The sequence below is a fragment of the Anomalospiza imberbis genome, chromosome 10, assembly GCF_031753505.1.
Source record: "Anomalospiza imberbis isolate Cuckoo-Finch-1a 21T00152 chromosome 10, ASM3175350v1, whole genome shotgun sequence".
NCBI lineage: Eukaryota > Metazoa > Chordata > Aves > Passeriformes > Viduidae > Anomalospiza > Anomalospiza imberbis.
The window spans coordinates 16,972,446-16,992,189 of record NC_089690.1 but is presented as its reverse complement, the minus strand read 5'-3'; the positions used below and the strand labels follow the sequence as shown (position 1 = coordinate 16,992,189).

The 19,744-nt window shown below is 39.6% G+C and overlaps 1 protein-coding gene across 19 annotated transcripts in view; it reads right to left on the bottom strand.

Annotated features, from left to right (window-relative positions):
* The window catches only part of DOCK10 (dedicator of cytokinesis 10), a 168,066-nt gene that overhangs the window by 61,524 nt on the left and 86,798 nt on the right, over positions 1-19,744 (bottom strand). For all 19 annotated transcript variants that reach the window (XM_068200933.1, XM_068200928.1, XM_068200934.1 and 16 more), the window contains 7 exons: positions 12,862-12,944; positions 8,976-9,048; positions 8,518-8,655; positions 8,114-8,248; positions 3,561-3,744; positions 1,861-1,946; positions 205-288 (listed from right to left, as the gene is read on the bottom strand). In XM_068200933.1, coding sequence (XP_068057034.1) covers positions 205-288; positions 1,861-1,946; positions 3,561-3,744; positions 8,114-8,248; positions 8,518-8,655; positions 8,976-9,048; positions 12,862-12,944 — 783 coding nt within the window. The remainder of the gene's footprint in view (positions 1-204; positions 289-1,860; positions 1,947-3,560; positions 3,745-8,113; positions 8,249-8,517; positions 8,656-8,975; positions 9,049-12,861; positions 12,945-19,744) is intronic.

Below are 19,744 nucleotides of genomic sequence, written 5' to 3'. Positions count from 1 at the left end.
TGCAGTCCAAGGGTAGAGTCTGTACAGAAATCTCTGTGGACTACAGACAGCTCCTCTCCCTCTTCACTGCTGAAGCCTTGGGTATACCCAGTTGCTTGCTGACATGCAACCCACTCTGCTGGCTGAGCTAACCCAGTTAGCTCATGTCACCTGTATTTTAAAACTTCTAAGAATTAAAAAAAAGAAAAATCAAATATTGCTTACTGCTATATCAGGATCCAAAGAGAAAAGGTTTAGTCGCTCTGTATTTCGAGAGGCTTTCACTGTTTCTTCTGTTTCTGTGATGTACTGTGGTGACAGATAATAAATTAGTTTTCTGCACAAGAACAGAAATCCATAGAAGCTGTTAGACTTCTAAATGAGTGATCCATGTTTCACTCATATCAACGTTTCCCACTTCTGCAGCAGTTATCCCCAAGCACCTCCAAGCACTCCTTGTTTGTGAAGCAGGGATATCCCTCGGGATATTTCAATTGCTCATTTCCTTCAGTCTTTCTTTGCACTTTAATTTTCTCTAACTTAAAAAAAAAAAATAATCTCTGAAGTATTAAAAGAGTGTCCATCTTTTCTGGTTGCCTAGGACTGAATACAACCCTTAGCTGACATGGCACAGGATGTTCTCTTGTTCAGTGTTTCATGTCTTCCACAACATCATGATGATGCCAGTACACATTAAGTACCGAGCAGCAGCAGCCCAGCAGGACCAAGAGCTCTGTGTTCGCTTCCTAACATGCACTGCCCATGGCCTGACCTGCAGAAGCAGCACTGGATGGCTCTGGTAGCCTGGTTTCGTTAGAGATGGGGTCAGGATGTTTATCTGCATGGACTAGGGAAAGGCCACAGAACACTGCTGCAGCCAGGCCTGTAGAGCCAGGGCGGGGGAACAGGAGTTATCCATATAAAGGGCAAAAAGAGCATCAGAAAACAAGCTGACCATCTCCTATAGCCTTGCAGGCATCAGTGGTCTTTGAGATATCTGCATCAACTAAACCATTAGGAAAAAATCGACCCACAGACAAGATGATAGACACTTCTGCTGCCCTTAATACATAAACTCAGATACTTTAATTTGCTTGGTTGTTTTGTTTTTATTTTGTTTGGTGATTTAATTTTGGTTTTTTTTTTTTCTTTTTTCACATTCTAGGTGGCCACTTCACATATATGAATATGACCTACAGTAAAATTCTGTCCTCAATTGCATAGACAGCTTTCAGTTCAAATCTGTGTAACATCCTCAAACAGCATTTGGCTCTGTAGGCAGCATCTACAGCAGCTCACTGGCAGAAGGCTACAAACAGATTGTACATTTGTTTAAGAGAAAGCAGTGAAGCATTTCGAATCTAGCTTTTCATTAAAAAGCTTCTTAGCACCACACACAATTATCTCATCCACATGAAGCAGTTTATGAGCTCAAGAGGACAAAATGCCTCCCCTGGTAGAACATGCATCTTTCAATGAAATTACAGAAGGCAATGAGCAGTTCAGAGCTCACTTCCCTACCAGTCACACAGGAAATTTTGGCTCTCCAAGGGCCAGCTTCTACTGAAATGCAGCTCAGATGAGCAAATATTTCACACATAACTGAGGGGACCAGACCCTTACTGACTTCACAGGTCTAAATCAAAACACACTGTGGAGCACCTACTCTTTCCATCTGGTGGAGATTTTCTCACTTAAACAAAAGGATGAGGTGCTCAGAAAGAAGATTATTCCTGTCACTTGTTGTGTCTCTAACCATTGTAATAGACTGTGCTACAGTTTTCAATCTTTCAGAATATTAATGATCAGGTATTGGCAGCCATTTTTCACCTAGGAAGTTCTTTCCACTAGACTTGTAAAGAAAAGTGTAACATCCATTACTTTTGCAAAGTCTGGGTGCAAGGTGCTCTCTGAAGAATCTGCCTCTTCTTGACAGCAATCATAATTCACCGGAACTTCTGCAGGGTCTTGAAGAGAAGGAAAAATAATCACAAAATGGTTTTATTATTCTTGCTATTACCAAAGGATTTAAAAGATAAAAACACATTTCCATGTCATTTATTTTTATTCCCTTCAGACTCATCATCTCTCCAAATGGAAGTGATGCTCCGTCCTCCTCCACCTCATCTCTCACTGCTGCTCACTGTATCTTAGTCTATATTTAAACTTCCAAACAACAGGCCTGACTACTCAGTGAAACATCCAACACATTCACCCATGACAAACATTCACACCCATGACAAAGACACCTTTTCCTCTCAGTCCCTTCTGATGTAACACCAAGGGTTTATGGCAACCAAAGATTTTGGATTCCCAGTAAAGGGAGCGTTCAGCGTGGCAGGCAGGACCTTACCCTCTCTCTGGGAAAGGGAGGGGTGCAGTTGGGACTCCCTGAGCTGCAAACCTATGGATGCAGAGAACAGCACTGAACACAAGCCCTGTGCTTCACCCAGCTCACCAGGGAGTGCTCTGCTCTCACGTGGTGATTCAGCCCCATGTGAAAGAAGTCACTACAGTCACTTAGGGCTCTTCTTGCCAAGAAAGCCTCACGTCTTTTGACAAGTTAACTCTATAGCACATTTCTGTTGTTTGTTATCAGCCTTTTTATCAGTAGAGACTTCTGTTTTTTGCTAGCCTGTGTTTTTGACCCTTTATGCACATATTTCTTCCTGTTTTATTAATATTAATATTCCTTATGGGTCAGATTCTCAAAAGTACTCCTCTGATTCTGAAGTGCAAATCTCTTGTGCCTCCAAGTTCTAAAAACATCTTTGTCTATATGAGTATCCTGTCCTTCCAAAATTAGAACTTACTATAAACATCAGGCTAAAGAGTTCAATTAGCTCTGAACATGTCTAAGATTCAGATGCATATGGATGCAAAGCTTTGACTCAGCTCAGAGCACATGCATTTTATATCTGTATTAAGGTTTCAAGTATTTTCAGCCTTAGAATTTCAGCTGGAGTTCATCCAAACTGTATGTAGATTTATTATGTGGAGGAATGAGTTACTGCCACATGAAGACTGCAGTATAACAGAGCATCCAATTCTTTCTTCCACAGTGAGAGCATAATATGCAAGCTCAAAAAAGCAAGAAGCAAAAGTCAATAAGCTTTCAGAGAAAGAGCCATATACCACAGCTGTTTTTTTTTTTTAATTATTAGCTCCAGATTTTTAAAGAAAACATAATGTTGGAAAAAGAACTGATCAAACCACACTCCAGCACAAAACTTTTTTAAGTCTTCAGAGTTCCAGGACAGTAAAACACAAAGTACCAGCAAGATCATTGACAGAGAGGACTAAATTTAAAAGAGCTGCATATGCAAAGTGGAGACACGTTGCTCCTGCTGACTTTGTGGGAACAGCATTACCTCCCCTCCAGCCGTTTGAACATGATCTGAGGGGAGTTAGCTGAAATTGTTCAGGGATTGCCAAGACTGGTGATGCTTCATCAGGAATCAATAGGTACAGAATCCATTACAGATGCAGGCAGTTAAAATGATGAAATACTCATATGAAGGTTCCACTTTTTTCACTTATTTAAAAAAGCCCCGACAATACAAGAGATTTTTCACTCTTACCAAGTCTCAGATCAGTGAGATCTGCACTCTTCCTCTCCTGAATGGTTCCCTCTGGATTTATTTGCAGGATTTTGTTGAGAGTAAAAATCCAGTCATCCATATCCTGCTCATTTTCAGCTGCCAGCACAAAGTATGTGAGGTCATTCATTTTCAACTCAAAGGCATGTTTCCTAAGTCTGTTATTCTGTTGGAACAAAAGGAAAATAAAATAAAAAAAACCCCATTAGAACTAATACAAAAAGGTACTGAAAAAGGCATCCATAAGATGGACTTGTATATGGCCACTCCTTAAAAATGACATATAAACAAACTTCAGTGGCTTTAAAGGAAATTCAGATAGTGCAATATTAACACAAATTTCTGTCAATTTGTGCATTTAAAAGCCTCTGTGGCCAAACATAGGTCCTATATTTAGCCACAGAAATCTAAGATGGACAATAGCTCAGAAGGGAATACCTCCCATGTGGAACAATAAAAAACCTCTGGTCACAAAATGCAGCACTGCTACATGAATTGAAGTTGTCTGGAGAGAACGGCTCTAAAAAACAAGCCTCTTATACTTGACCAGCACACCAGACTCCCAAAAAGATAAATCAAAGTATTGCCAAGTCATATAAATATTTGGGGGGAGAGTGAGAAGAGGACTTTCCAGAAGATTGCAACAGGACAAATTCCTGCACAGTAACTATTACAACGGGTACTTCCCACATCTACTTTTGTCTTAGATGGATTTTAAAAACAACTTAGGGGATTTCAAGTATTTTTCACAAAAGGCAAAGGTGAGGTGTAGTGCTGGGCAGTCATTGCAATGCTATCCTTTTCAAGCACAAAATAGGAACAAATGCCCAGTATACTAGGAATAGATTGAGTCCTGAGAGCTGTTCTCTGTCACCAGATTTTACCTGCAGGAGATAAGTCTATCAATTTCTGTCAGAAGAATTAACAGGAACTTAGCTACTGAAACAGCTCAATAAAATTAAATAAAGTGATGGGATCTAACATAATGGGCTTAATTTCTCATATTTACCCAATTATTGAGGTACATATCTCTTAGTCTTAAGGAAGGCAGTTGTATCAATTTTCTCTCCTCCTTGCTTATATGTGAGAGAACAGCAACACATTCCATCCCCCATTGTTTCACTGAACTTTTAAAACTGACTGATGATGGACATCAGTGCCACTATTTTGATTCCAATATTCCAGAAGACTGCCATCACTTTGTTGACAGATTTAACCTTGCAGTGATGCTGACAAATGAAAAAAAAAAAATCATCCACCCCATAACTGGTCATTTCACTCCATTTTTTCTTCCTTAACAGTCTCAAATAACATCAAAGTGGTCTCCTGTAGTTCTGTATAATCTAAGTATTTTTCTGCACTTCTATATGAACAAGTTATTAAGAGGTTTCTAAGCCAGATGGTGAGATGATAGTGATACTCTGATTTAAGAGGAACAGAGGCAAAATCTGATACTGATTAGCAGAGGAGGATGACAACCCAGGACACTTAGAAGCAAGTTCCATGAACATTTTTTTCCAGCAGCAGAGATGATTTAGAAGATTCCTACCCAATCTGTTGCTAATCACTTGCTCCAGTTCTTATATTACATGTCATGACCCAGATCAGGAATCACTTAAGACTGAACTACTTCTTCTAGAGCTACTTGGGTCAATGGGGTCAGACAAATCTTGGCTTTTCAAACTGACTTGGGATTGTCTGTGTGTATGTGTGTGCACATGTGCTAGCTTTTAGTTCTGCTACTGGATATTCTCTTGATAGGAAATAATTTTCCTCTCAAGTACTTTATGGAGGTGAATATCCTTTCAGGGTTATAAATTTTAATTCATCAATGCAGAGTATAGGCTTGGGTTTTGTAGCAATTGGTTCTTGGGTGTTCAGTATTTATCCTGATCCTGAAATTACTCCTTTCCTCCAATCATACTTTCAAGCTAACGTAAAACAAGGACTAAAACTACACTAAAACCTGTTACACATATATAAAATTATATAAGGGCTTGACCAAGAGCTAGAAGTTAAACAAAACTATGTCAAAAATCTTAGCTAATGGCCATTTAAAACTTTTAAAGCCAGATTACTTGTAAAGTAAATTATGTACACCAGTTTATGCACAATCCATGAAGAAGAATACTCTTTTTCAATTTTACTTCAGATAAGACAAATGCATTTAAAATCAATGGATTTTTCTTCTATTTTATATATTTTCCCTTATGACATGGCCAAGATCTTTAAATCAGGTACTGAAAGACTATCAGACATTATCTAACACAGCAATATATCTTGCATGCTGAACCTTAAAAACATCAGGCAGGGCAGGAAAACTTCAATATCCACTTTTCCATCTGCACTTCAGACTTCTGGCAAGCAGATGAGATCTACAGCAAAGTCTTTGTTTCAAATCTAAGGCAAACTATTTTACCTTCCTGATCAGTGAATGGGAAAAAAAGAACCCAAGGTGCCATTTCTCAGTTTGCTCCTCTATAAAACTCCTTCCATATGGTATATGTACCTTGACTTCTAATCTTCAACAATTAATTTCAAGTTCAAAAATTTCTTCCAGAAGGAAATAATACAAGATTCAAAAAAGAGACTATGAATGAGCTATAAATGAAACATCAGGCTAAGTCTAATGCCTGCAGGGTCATTCTTCCAAACTAACGAATTGTTTTGGAAGCATTTTGTATTTTATCTGGAGATGATTTCTCTGGAATATTTACTACAATTTTGATATTGTATCTCAATCAAACAGGAGCTCAAAGAAATTCATAGAGACTTAATTTATAGTAGTATCAAAACTCATTAAATCACAATGTACATATTACAATTTTTCACTAAAAATTCAGTTTTACCCAACTCTTTCTCCACATTCTCTGGTCTCCCCATTTATTGCAACTCTAAGGAGGTTTTGTTTTTCAGCCCTAAGATTCCAAGTCCGTCACAGACTTTGACAGCTGATGGTATTCACCTTAGGACACCCTTGGCTAAGACTAACTCCTTGCTAGTGAAGATAGCTCACATTTGTGAGTCCCATACTAAATTTCAATCAAAAACTATCACAGAAACTTCCATCTAGAGGCAGGCAAGAGGAGAACCCACGTTCAACCAGTGTGGGACAATCTGGAGGAACACTGTAGATTTAGAAAGCATCTGTCAAAGGTTCAGGGGGAGGAGGTTTTCAAAGGTTTCTTGAGGTTCTTTTTGTCAGAAGTTAGTCAAAAAGGGCAGAAATCTTGCAGTCAAGCCATTTCTGCTATCCTGGAGTGTCATGAGAAACAACACAGCAGGAAAGGGCACCCTCTGGGTTAAATATGTGCAGAACAACACCTTACAGGGCTGGACTGGAGCTCTGCTGAGACCCAGCTTACAAGAAAACCCCTGCTGCAGCAGGAGAAAGCAGCAATTTCAAACCAGGATTTCTCTGTAAGAATCTCCTCCATGGCTTCTGCTACACTTCCAGGTGACCTGTGAGGGTCTCTCAAGCCAATGGACTGACACTGGCAGACATTACGGTCCTACATGCTTATCTCCATCCTCTCCTACCCCTGTTTGGAAAAAGAAACACCCTTCTGAACAGCACTGGGATAATGGCCACTGCCCACAGAGCTGGGGACTGTCAGCAAATACTTGTTCCCAGGGTGAACCACTGGGAACTGAACACTTTTCTTGCTCCAAGGGGTTTAGAGGTAAAGGAGGGACATCATAACCAAGAAAACTTCTTGTTTATCAGGGGTCTTCCCTTGTGTTACCTGAAAGGTTTCTTTCAAAGCAATCCTCAAATCAGCCTGCCTAGCACTGTTACCAATCTTTACTGGTTAAGTTGTAAAGTATGGATTAAATAAAAGGCATTTCCTTATTCACTGACACATTGGGCTAGATCTGTCAATAGTCACATACCATTCAAGGGACCATCTTGTTTAGAATGAAACAAAAGAAAAAGAGAAATATATTATTAGAATGAGAGGAAAGGAAGAACAAGAGGGGAGAAAAAAGCTAAGAACACAGTCTAAGGGTAACAATAGGAAAAAAAGGACTGATTTAGACATTTCTGGATAACAAACAATAATGTTCTGTCCTATCTGATGCCATTAAGACTCTCTATCATCTCCAAAAGTGATGACCTTCAAGGAGGCTCAGGATACAAGATTAATTTCACACTTGCCCAACAGGCAATGCTTTGTAACCTGAATCTCTTTACCCCACAAGAAGTAAGCATGCTCTTAGTAAGCATGAGGTAAAATCTGACATCTCAGAAAATAATTTCAGTGAAACCCCTCTCAAATATTTCACAGTATCTTTTTCTCATGTTCACCATGGACAAAGAGTGTGTGCGTGGTCTGCTACCATAATTCAGCTGTGCTTTTTTGTAACTTGTTAGTCTGAGCATCTGCACCAAATTAAAGAGCAAAATCATTGGTGCTTTCATTTCCTGAAACTGCTAATGAGACCATTATTCTGCTAATGAACGTGTTCTTCCACTTGCCTTTTTAAATGCCTTCTACACTCAAAACACTACTATGAAATAAACTGGAACTTACCTGTACGACTCCTGTACAAGAATCCAAAAAAATACATCCCTTTGGCTCCTTTGATATTTTTTCATCTTTATAAAAATTCATAATATACGAGTTATCCGACAGCTGTGTCAGCTGGAAGTAGCGCTTTTTGAATGACTGCAGTGGTGGAAAAGAAGAAGCATGAAAATTGTTGCAATGCAAATTGTTTTCACTGATACTTTATTCACAGGGTTTAGATAACAGGTAACTCCTGATTGCACTTCAATCACTATTCTGCAGACAAATGAAATATTACTTTATTATCATTTAGAGCAATGTAATCAAACCTGAGATATAAACAGCTACGTGACAATGGCAAAAAAGTGTGCCTCTGTAGGGAAAATAAATCCAAAGGCAATAAAGAAAGAATTTTGTTGTTTCCTTACACGAACAGTAATGCTATTGTTGACAGTGCTGTTGAAATTCCCTTTATAAAGCCATCCAGACTTGTAAACTCCTGCTGCTAATCCTCCTCCTCCTCCTCCTCCACCACCACCTTTAGAAGATGAGTGGGATGTTGTGTCCTATATGGAAGACAAGGTTAAAATTGCACAGATTTGTTTTCTGAATTCCAAGACAAAAAATGTAATGTGTGAATATCTGCTTGATAACAAATAATTACCCCTTCATTCCTTTTAAAATAAGACATTATTAATAGCCCTCCCATACATGGGAGGACATGAGACAAAGCTGTTCCACTAATTTCAGAGCTATATAAAATATGAAATATTTTATAGGAGATAATGATGCCCCATTATCATCCTTTATTTGATATTAAAGCAATAAATAACTTCCCCAGTACAAAAAAAAAACAACCAACCCAAGCCAAAACCAGAATACATACTTCATCCTTATCCACATCTTCATGATCGATTTCAAAGGAATGTGATGGCAGTTTCTCTGGTCTACATTCACTTCTGGGAGAGGGAAAAATGTATTTATTTATTTATTAAATAAATTTATATTTATATTTATTTATATTTAAATAAATTTATTTATTACCTACTATTTCAGGGAGGTAACCACACTGAGCCCCCAGTGCAATGTCAGTGCACCTTTTACTGTGATCCTATTGACTCCTTTAAAATCACGACACTTTTAAAATACTTTCTTCCTAAGCCACATGTATTTTTCCCCCTCAAGACTCTGAAGCTGTAACAATTCTACGCAAATAATAAAATAGCAATTCTTAGTCTCTCTGCAGCTCTTCCACCACAACGGGCAACAAACCCAAAATAATTTCCAAAGAGAGATCCCAATCAAGGCTGGCAAAGGAAGGAGACTGAGCTCCTCAATAGATTCCTTAAAAAAGAACGTTAGAACTTTCACTTAAAGCTTCTACATCACTTCATGATTTCAAGATTTTTTTTCTATTCAATATGATGCGCACAGTCTTCAAGCAATTTTTCAAAATACACAGGTGTTTTTTTGATGTGATGCCATTTAATTTCTTTATACTGTATACTCAAACTCACACCTGAATATGAAAAAGCAAAGCACTTAAGCACTTAAGCATTTGCTTAATTTCAAGCACATAAATAACAGTATTTAGGCCCAGAGTATTTCTCATATTGCAGAATCAAACAGTAAGTAACAGCCAAATACACAGAATAAAAATTCAAGGGTATTTTTAAATGGAAAAAACCAGATTTTTCAGTGCCCTGAAAAATTCCAGTACTGTTTTCGAATTCCTAAAGATTACAAATCTCATATTGAAAACCTTCAGTTGTGATATGAAAACCTAAAAAAGTTTTCATACTAAAAGCTATTATTTATAAGGAAGACTGACTTTTCCAGAATTAAAAAAAAAAAGAAAAAGATAACTTTGACCCTTTCCATTTTTTATTCAGTTATGCATAAATTACAGATAAGGAAGATCAGAGTAATGAGCAATACCTATCTCCTCTTCATTTTCCCCATTTCAAAACCAGTGTTCCCATGATGTGCCCATACCACCACAAGTGCACAGAGAACACAAAAGTGTTTCATTCCCTCTTTGGTTCATTCCAGTATTGCAGTTTATTTACTACAAAAAACTGATCAATGTTTTGAATAAAACATTTACAATCTGCTAGCATTTTTGACCTGTAAAGCTTTAATAGTCAGAATACTTGTGATGGAAAACCATTGCCAGTTTTCCAATTCAACCAAGGGCAGCTGTTAAAAATTCTTACACAAACACTCCCGCCTGAAAGGACTCCAAACCGAAAATCTCAAGCCAAATCCCACCTTTTACAGAAAAGAGGAACCAGACCTGAAATATCTATCAACTGTTCCAGGTTTCCTATAAACAGCAGCAAAAATTTTGCTAATGACTTTCTGTTCCCAGGCAGTCAGCACAGCACACACTAAGCAATCCCTGATCTTTTCCCACCTGTCCACTTGGCCAAGAAGCAAGAACACACCGGCACGAAGCATAAAACATGGTGTAAAAGAGATAGTGAGAGCTCAAAGAGAGAAATTTAAGGGCTTAGAAAGAGCTGAGAAAAACCTCCAAGGGGGAGCACACTCAGAGAAAAACCAAAGCAATTGCTAAATATTTTGATCCTGTCATGCACAAGGTGCTGAGCTCTGTCCTGGTGCCCCAGCAGTGCTGCAGTGGGCATGTTGAGCACTCACTGCCTGCCCTGGGTGCTCAGCATCCCGCAGCAGCTGCTTCCCAATCAGAAAGGGTCAGCATTCAGAAGGAGCAACTCTGACAAAAATCTGCTACACCATGCAGCCATAACTGGAGGTGATGCACGACTGTGTGACTCGGCACAGCACGGCCTCAAGCACACCCAAGCATGAAGTCCTTCAGCACTGCTGAAAACTGCTGAGTGCCAATATGCTTGTTTCTGCATGGAAAAGCCCACAGAGAAGCTCAGCACACCCTCAGTGAAGGGAATTACTTTAGCCACAGGTATAACTGGTATTGTGAATGATATTCCTTTCCCACAATGTAAAGCTAAACACTTAACACTCATCCAGTGTTTGCCCATACAATGACTTCCCATAAAGGGATTGATACAAGAATATGTTCAGATTTCTCAAAGTATGACAGCAGGTGTCTTCAAATCGAAAAAAAACAAAGTAAAAAGTGGTAAAAAGATCCAGAACTATCAACAGTGAGATACAGTATAATGACCACGACATATCATGTCTCTTTATTTTTCTTGAAAAGTTTTAGTCTAAAACACCAAACTTTGCAACATGCATGTGCAAATCAAGGTAGAGGAGGCTGGAAACAATATGAAATTAGGTGGATCTCAAACCAGATCTGTTAAAGGTATGTTAAGCTCAAAAGCCATGGCAGTTTCCAGCAAACAAAATGTAGACTACCCCTGCTATAACTTAGCGCCTGAAATATCAAGTGTGGCACCCAGACCTTCCCTATGAGACACAAGATCTTGGGTCAGTATAATCCTCAGTACAATGTACATGCTAGGAGGGGAAAAAAGTAAGATGTAAGACACCCTGGTACCCCTGGAGCATGAATTCATGAAAGCAGATCCCATTAAGCACCACACTAAAACATCCTCTGCAGAAGGGGATGTATGTAATCAGCTAAAATGTACTTTTGTGCATAGTAATGTACCCACATCTGCCCCATGCATATTTCATAAGAGTGAAGACATTTAAGGTTAAATGGAAAACTGCTGTGCTACAACCATTTTTCTTGAGCACTAAATGCATTAATTTTCTAAACCAATCAGCAGGCTGGGTACTTAAGAAAGGGTGTGTTTATAATCTCTGATTAGCAAAACTGCTCTTAATGGCTTTTTGTACTACCATGTATGCTGCTCATAAAAATACCAACTTTCAAGAGCAAATGCAGGTCTAAAGGAAAGTTTGCAGTGCAAAACCCTCTGAACACAGCATCTAACTGGGCCATAAGAACTCAATTTTATGAGGTTTTTCAGTTCATGAAGCAATGAAGTTGGTACTAGTTTCCATCCAATCCAAGCTTGGAGCACTCATGCATCCCTGTCTTATGTGCAGGTAAAAAACTTTTTCATCCAGTTAATTTTAATGACTTAAACTCCATGAAAGGAGGCAGTAAAACAGCTCATTCTGGCACTTGGTGATTTTGGTAACTACTCTCTAAAACATTCCTCAGGGGCAGGACACAAACCTTCCAGAAACAAGAGTATGGGTAGAAACTCATGCATGTAGGAACACCAGATTCTTCATTTCTTTTCACTCAAGTCAAGGAACTTCTTCCTGCTCCTCCCAGCACTTTTCCAGTGATTTTCATGTTCATGTACCTCCAAGCACAGGCAAGATGCCCCTTACCCTGACACTGGCACACCTCCACAGCCTTGTACCATCAGTGCACCCAGCTCTCCTGTACAATGAGGCCACAAAGCACTGCAATCCTACTCTCTGTTCCACAGGGTAAGTAAAAGGAGAATGAACCCCAGTGAAAGGAGAGTGACATTTATGCATTATTAAGGAAAACGAAAAGCCATCTCTCCTGTATCAACTGTGTTTTGAAAAGGCAAAAACACTTGTAAGGATTTGAATCAGCACTAATGGAGTTTGTTGATACCAGGGAATTCTGCAGAGTCTTGAACTTTTCTGAAGGACCTTTGCTTCCCCTTTTTAAAAATGCAAGGCACTAAAAATACGGTAAACTAAGCACAGCTTAGAAGACAAAGGAAAGTGCAAATACGGACAAAGCTTAGCAAGTAACACAAGCCTAATGAGGAAAAAAATAATAAGAAAAGCGAACTTATGTGAGTTCTTACTGTGGTAAGTGTCGAAAGTCTTCTGAATAGGATTCATATTTGTAGTTCACAACATGCCAGTGGGAACTGTAGTATTTACAAGCCTAAACAGAAGAAACACAAACAACAACAATAGAATTACTACAAGGGTTTCGACTCAAGAAGGCTAGAGACAAAGTTCAGGGCAGCCCACATGCTAAACATATTCTTCTCTTTTAGAACTGGGTGCTCAGTTCTTAAAGAAAGCCAGAGTCATATGTTTCGATATTTTGAAGCACAATTTCCCTTTAAAATCAAATGCACTGAATCACACAAGATGGAGGAGGAACTGATAGCAATTTAACATGCTTTACTGATTCTCATCTGCTTTCTAGGAAGCATCATTAAATTATATAGTTACTGGCTCAAAAGACATGATCTAGTTTAGGCCTGACTTCCTCCACGGACATTGATTACACATTTTTTTTGCATCCTGTTTCATTACCTAAGCCTTCCACTGTAAATACATTAGTCTTACTCTTTTTACTCTCCCTTGTTGCAGCACAAGTGCTCTACTTCTTATTCTGCCCTTCAGGATTATCTTTAACCTCTTAATAACATTCAGGAATATATTAATAGGACTACAGTTTTTCACCAGTCCATAATATTCCCTTCCACACTGAATTTGCTCAGTCATGTCACCATGTAGTTTTCACTGTCTAAAAATTTTCTTGCTGGTTTTGTATTCACCTTTGAAAATTGTTCTTAGTATATCAATCACCCTTAAATAAGGAAGCCAAACCTGAACTATACAGAAGGGTTTTGTCTGTGCTGTCAAATAGACCAGAATATTTGTGCAATTTATTTGATGCAGAACTTTTATCAATGCAGCTAAACACAACATGACATTTTGAAAGGCAACAAGATGCATGAAATATGTACAGTTATTGCTAAGGCACACATCTACAAGAAAAATGACACTATGTCAGGATTTCCAGTGATTCTTCATACAGAGTGTAAATTGCAAACTGATATTTGTACAGTATGCTGAAAATTTCACCACAGTATTGTGTTATTTTGTCCCTGCACTCCACCTGAAAATTTGTGCCAGCCCACCTGAGATGGAAAGGAAAAAAGAGAGGACTCAAGTCTAGAATCCAACAGTAGAAGTTGCTGCCCAAGACCACAAGGAAAAGGAGGCACATCGGGAAGGAAAATGGTGGGGCTCTACAGTAGAGAAAGAAGCAGCAGTACTGAAAGGAATCTGAGGTGGGAACAGTAAAGAGAGTCTCACAGAAAGGCATGAGACTCCAGGAGTCAAACAGAATGGAATAACAGATGGATCAAAGGTATCTAAATACCAAAAACTGTGCAGGGAAGGTAGAAGGAAAGAGAATAAAAGGACAATTATAAATTAGTTTAAAAAGGTTGACTGCTTCAGCTGGGAGTATTCCCTTTCTTCATTCCCAGCTTCTTCTGAAGTGCCCATGGGAGTCTTTGCTTGCACAGGGCCCTCTGCCTCAGAGGGACAGAGAGGGGATTAGCAGGCTGCTGGAGCAAACCTGAGATGGGCTGTCTAGATTACTCAGCACTGGCTTAACACATCTCTTTTTCTACATCTTGTGCAAAATAGGCAGAGTATGTAGTCATAAATTATTTTAGGATGTAATTGTCTTTGTATTCAGAGTCTTCTGTGACAAGCGTTATTTGGTTTAGAGTGTGGAAAAGATGGCAAGGAAGTGGGTGCACATTTACAGGCACTTCTGTCCCTAGCAGTTCAGCACAACCAAAGGCAGTAAACACATTCCATGTGGATCCACTATTTACTTTCTCATCTGATACAAGACCTCATTATTTTACAGGATGCAGAATAAAGTGTGACCATTAGACAATATAATCACATATTCTCCAAGAATGAAGATAATATTACAGCATTATAACTGACTCTCTCTGCACTTGCCAGGGTCAGGTTCAAAGCTACCCCTGAAAACCACTCCAGCATTGTTTGCACTTGGCCTCTGAATGTAGAGATAATAAAAAAAAAAAACATTCACACCAAACTTTCTTGTCACTCTTGTATTTGTGTTAAAGTGTATGACAGTTACCTAGGCTATAAGAGTACTCTTACAAGAGTAACATATACTCTATTTTACATAAGCCAAGGAGAACTTCACAGAGCACTGTGAGGGTGAGCCCAGAACCTCCAATTCACACATCACTCCCCTCTTCCTTGGCAAATGTAAACCAAGTGAACCTTGTACAGAAAGGACCACTTTTCTCCTGTGGTACTTCCATTACTAAGTATTTTATTTAATAGATGCAATTAAAGCCCACAGAGAACTCTCAATGTCGGCTTTTATTGCAAACATTATAGGCTGGTGTGCTCAAAAAAGCAGTTGTGAATAACATATAAAGCAGGCCACAGTATTTTAGCTTGTAACTATAAAGGTTTATTGTGCTCCTCCAAGAAAAAGCTAATCAAAATAAAAAGCCAAGGGGACAAAGGAGCACATTCAAGTATCACTCAATAAATTCACAAAAGACAAGCCAGACCCGTGCAACAGCTACCACTGCTCCTGAACTAGCTTCTGTGAGGAAACTGGAGCTAACTTAAATAGTAACGCCAAAAAAAGATTTTCTCTTCAGAATATCCCAACTGAAAATTAAATACTTCTGCTAACCGTACAGACTTAGCAGGCTTTTTTTAAATTGGAAATTATTACTGGAAATTAAGTTTTAGCAATGAGAAACAATACCTGCAAACCTGATTTGAGGAGCAAGTAAAACCTTTCTACAGGCGGAGATTTCATGAAGAGGCTAGAGCTGGATACTTCCTGGCAAAGAACAGAGGCACCAATGCAGGGGCTGTTGAGCTCAAGTGAACTGTGGGGGAGGAAAAAATAGACGGAGAAATGGAAGTTTTGGGATGTGGGAGGCTTGGCACATGTTTGCACGAACTTTCTACTGCTCTGTTAACCAGGCAGGCAGCACAGCTCATTCCCAGGGGCCCTATCAAACTAAGGTCTTTCCTTTTTTTTTAATATTTTTTTTTTTCTTTCTTTTTTTTTTGGTCCAGATGGCCTAATTTTTCCTTGCAGGGACAGACAATCCTGCAGACTTTTTCCACGTGTAACTTCTTATCTCTGGTTCTGGTGATGACAGCGTGATAGCTACCACTGTGAAAAAGACGTTTAAGAAAGATTTACCCAGCAACGGAAAGGAACTTTTTGGAGGGAAAAAAAACCCAAAAGAACCAACTAACCAACCCACAAAAAACCCCAAACAAACAAAAAGAAAAAAAAACCAAAAAAAGGGGGAAGTGAGGGAAACAAAAAGGAAACAACTTCCCTGCTTATATCCTCTCTAAGACAGCACTAGTACGTGGCCTTCAGAAATAGAGATGCACGTACAACAAAAGTCATTAGTGGAACAAGTGGGCTCCTTGCAGAGGAACTGCATGCACAGAGAAACTGTCCCCTCATCATGGCAGAGTGGCTGTTCCTGAGGTGGGACAGGGCAGGGCAAGCACATGCAGGAGCCTGGAACAGAAAGCCAAGGCGTTCCGGGACTGGAAGCGGCCGCGGTGCTGCAGAGGAAGCTGCAGAGGTGGCTCCATGCTCTGTCCATGACGTGCACAGCCCTGCTCACAGAGCCTTCCCTCTCTCCTCTGACCTCAGCTGCAACACCAAAGGAAGGAACTGTGTGGGGATTTGGGAACACGGAGGGTGCCGAGATCACCAGGTCAAAATCCAGCCCAGTGAGCGTCACCAGCGGCTGCTGCCAACCTGGGCCTTCACTTTGGGGCTTTCAAAACTGTTCCCAAAATAACACTTTCACACGTAAAGTCCAGTGACACAGACAAGTAACAAGCCAAAACATTGAAACACGCTATTATTTTAAGGTATCAAACATTTTAACAAGTATTTATCTTCTGTGCTATCAAGAGACACACTATCCTTTAATGATCTATGTCCAGCCCTGATGTTACAGCTTTTTCAAGCACTGAAAAAACTTAGATTTTGGAGATGGGGAAAATTACACTGTGATGAAGGACAACAAAACTTTCTGGGTGTCATTGTCAACAGGAGTTCCCATTTTAGTCTGATTTGGAAAGAGGTGAAGAACAATGCAGATTAGCCTGCAAATCAAAAAGCCTCAGAAATCAACACTATGGCACAGCATCACTTTCAGAAGTTATACAGGAGGCTGTGGCTTTTTTACATTGTGATTAATAAAGCTCATGTTTCATAATTACTTACAGATCCTGTAAAACCCAACCTGCAAAATCTCAAATAAAAACTCCCTCAGATGAGTAGCAAGGGCTTTGCAAGTTTACTACAAGTGACAACTCCCTCTTCTGTATTTAGAAAACCTCAACAGGAAAGTTCAGAGACACCAACATGAACACTATATTACCACAGACAAAATTAACTACATCATTCACTGAACTAATTTGAAATATTCCTACACTGTTATTTCATTTTGATTTGTTTTTCACCCAGGAACATCACTCCTCCTGCCCCTGAAAAGCTCCTACACCTCTCCTCATTTATGGGGACAGCCCCTCTGCAAACATGCTTCCCAAAAACTTATCTGCATAGCACATTTTTTTTGGAAGGATCACCTGGCTTAAACTCATTTCTTAAAGGGGAGTTGAAAACTAATATTTATTTACTTTCTGCATTATTTTTACATATACCTAGAACTTTATTCCTATAGATACACACACACACACAAACAGCATGTATTTGTGTGCCCATATCTGCAGTCTTCCTGAAAATACTGACTTGATGCAAACCAATAAGGGATTAAATACATAACAATTGGGTAGTTCCTCAAACTAAATGTAACTTTGAATAGCAAAGTGCAGTATCGCCTTATTTTTCCAAATGAAATGTGGGGAAAATCCCAAGAATTCCCATTTGATCTGCATATTCAGGATACAGACTTAGGAAAGGTGATATTAGGAATCTTTTCATTATCTATAAGGAAGATTTTGTTTCTAGTGAAGTGAATGTTTCTTTTTGCCAAAATTATGGACCATGAGGACAATGCTGACTGACATTAATGCAGTAGATGTGCAGCAGACTCTGTGAGGAATGAAAAAATTCAGAATTTGGAAGGAAGCAGCATGATAAAGGAAGTTAGGAATACTTAAAACAACAAACCACTGAAGACAATTACATTCTGGTTTTAGAAGTTTCTGGAAACTTTGCCTTTCTTGGAACCTGATGTAGTTTCTCAGGCTAGTCCTGCCTAAGAAAAGCTAAGGTGGAAAAAATCCACAAGGAAAGGATCCTAATACAACTACAGGTATAGGAATGTCTGATGTTGTCAGACATCTTATTTAAAGTCAATTCTTCTGCCTCAGCCATTGCAATAATGTTTCAATATTCAATAGGAAAATATATTCAATAGGAAAACTTTTGAGTTCCTGAGGAATCCAAAAGCGGTATTAAGAGAACTGAATAGACAACCAGAGGCAGAAACATTCTGCTACAGGTGGACAACATCAAATGCCATCGATACTGAAAGCTTTCCTCAGCAATATCAGCCTCATCTGTCTCCATCTGTCTTGTCAGCTCTTTTGGATCCATAAACTGATACTGCCCAGGCAATTGAGTCCTCCTGGTGTGCCACTGAGTACTGTTTATGGTTGCTTGAGGAAGAGAAATCTGATCAAATCCCTACGTTGTCTTAGTATGGATTTTGGTAAGGGCTGGGGGAAAAACCCTCATCCTTGAAGAGCTACAGCAATGAAAGGGCTAGAGGTGGAGGAAAAGCTTTCCTATGTCACCAGTGGGAAACACACAGCTGGGAAGAAACAGACAGGATGTTAAGGCATTATCACAGACTTCTGGCAACCCTCTACAAATGACCTCGTCTTGTAGGCAAGACCATCTGAACACCACCAAGCACCCCGAAGAATGAGACACGAGATCATGGATCTGAGGTCTTAAACAGTTTCAGCACCAAGTCCTCACACTGCACCACATGGAGGCAATTAGCTTCCCCTCCAAGAGTAGATCCTTTTACAGCTCACCAACTTGCTCCATGTCTTTGTCTCAACTTGCTGAAGTACTGAGACAGTGAGCAGTCAGGGACAGCTGATGCCCAAATGGCTTCAGCATATGGAGCTGGACATTCCCCAGAGTCTCACCAGGAATTAGGCATTTGATCCTGAGTTGCCACAAGTCCAGGTGACCAACAGTCAGTCAAGTGTGCACAAGGTGGACACCTTCACTGCTCATATTGTGCTATATTTGAAGAAAGCCTCCTTCAGTGAGTGAAGAGTTGGCTTTTCCATAGTTCCAAGACAGAAACAAAAGCCACCAACTCCACTCCTGTACATCTATCCCCAAGTGCTGAACACCTGCTGTGAACACAATAGGCTGCTGCTAGGGCAGTAACGTCTCTGCAATTGCTTCAGGGGACTACCATCACAGATCTTCACAGAACCCTGTGGTCAGTTTTGCCATAATTTTGGACAGGAAACCATCCTCTTCGTAGACTTTAATTTATTGTGTATATATGTATCATTTTTGTGGCAAATTGGAACATATGCATTACTACTTTAAACAGGGTCTTTACCCTGCCACTCTTCCATGCAGAGGCTTACTCCTGTAGTACTGTTTTTTTCCACTGCTTTGCTCCCCTCTCCCCCTCCCCTTGGCTCACTGGTACTGCAGAGAAAGCTATAGATGCACTCAATATGTGCTTCACCAGGTTGCCATTAGCATCCCCTTGGTGTACTCCGCTGTAACGATTCCCAGGCACTGTGCACCGTGTTCCATTTTTAGACCCACCACTTTCTCTGCAAAGCCATGAGCACAGTGCTGGCCTTGCAACTTGTGGAACCTTAAAATAAAAAGCAGACCCCAAAGTGCTGAAAGAGCAGTGAGCTTTCTGGGAAGGTAGATAACTC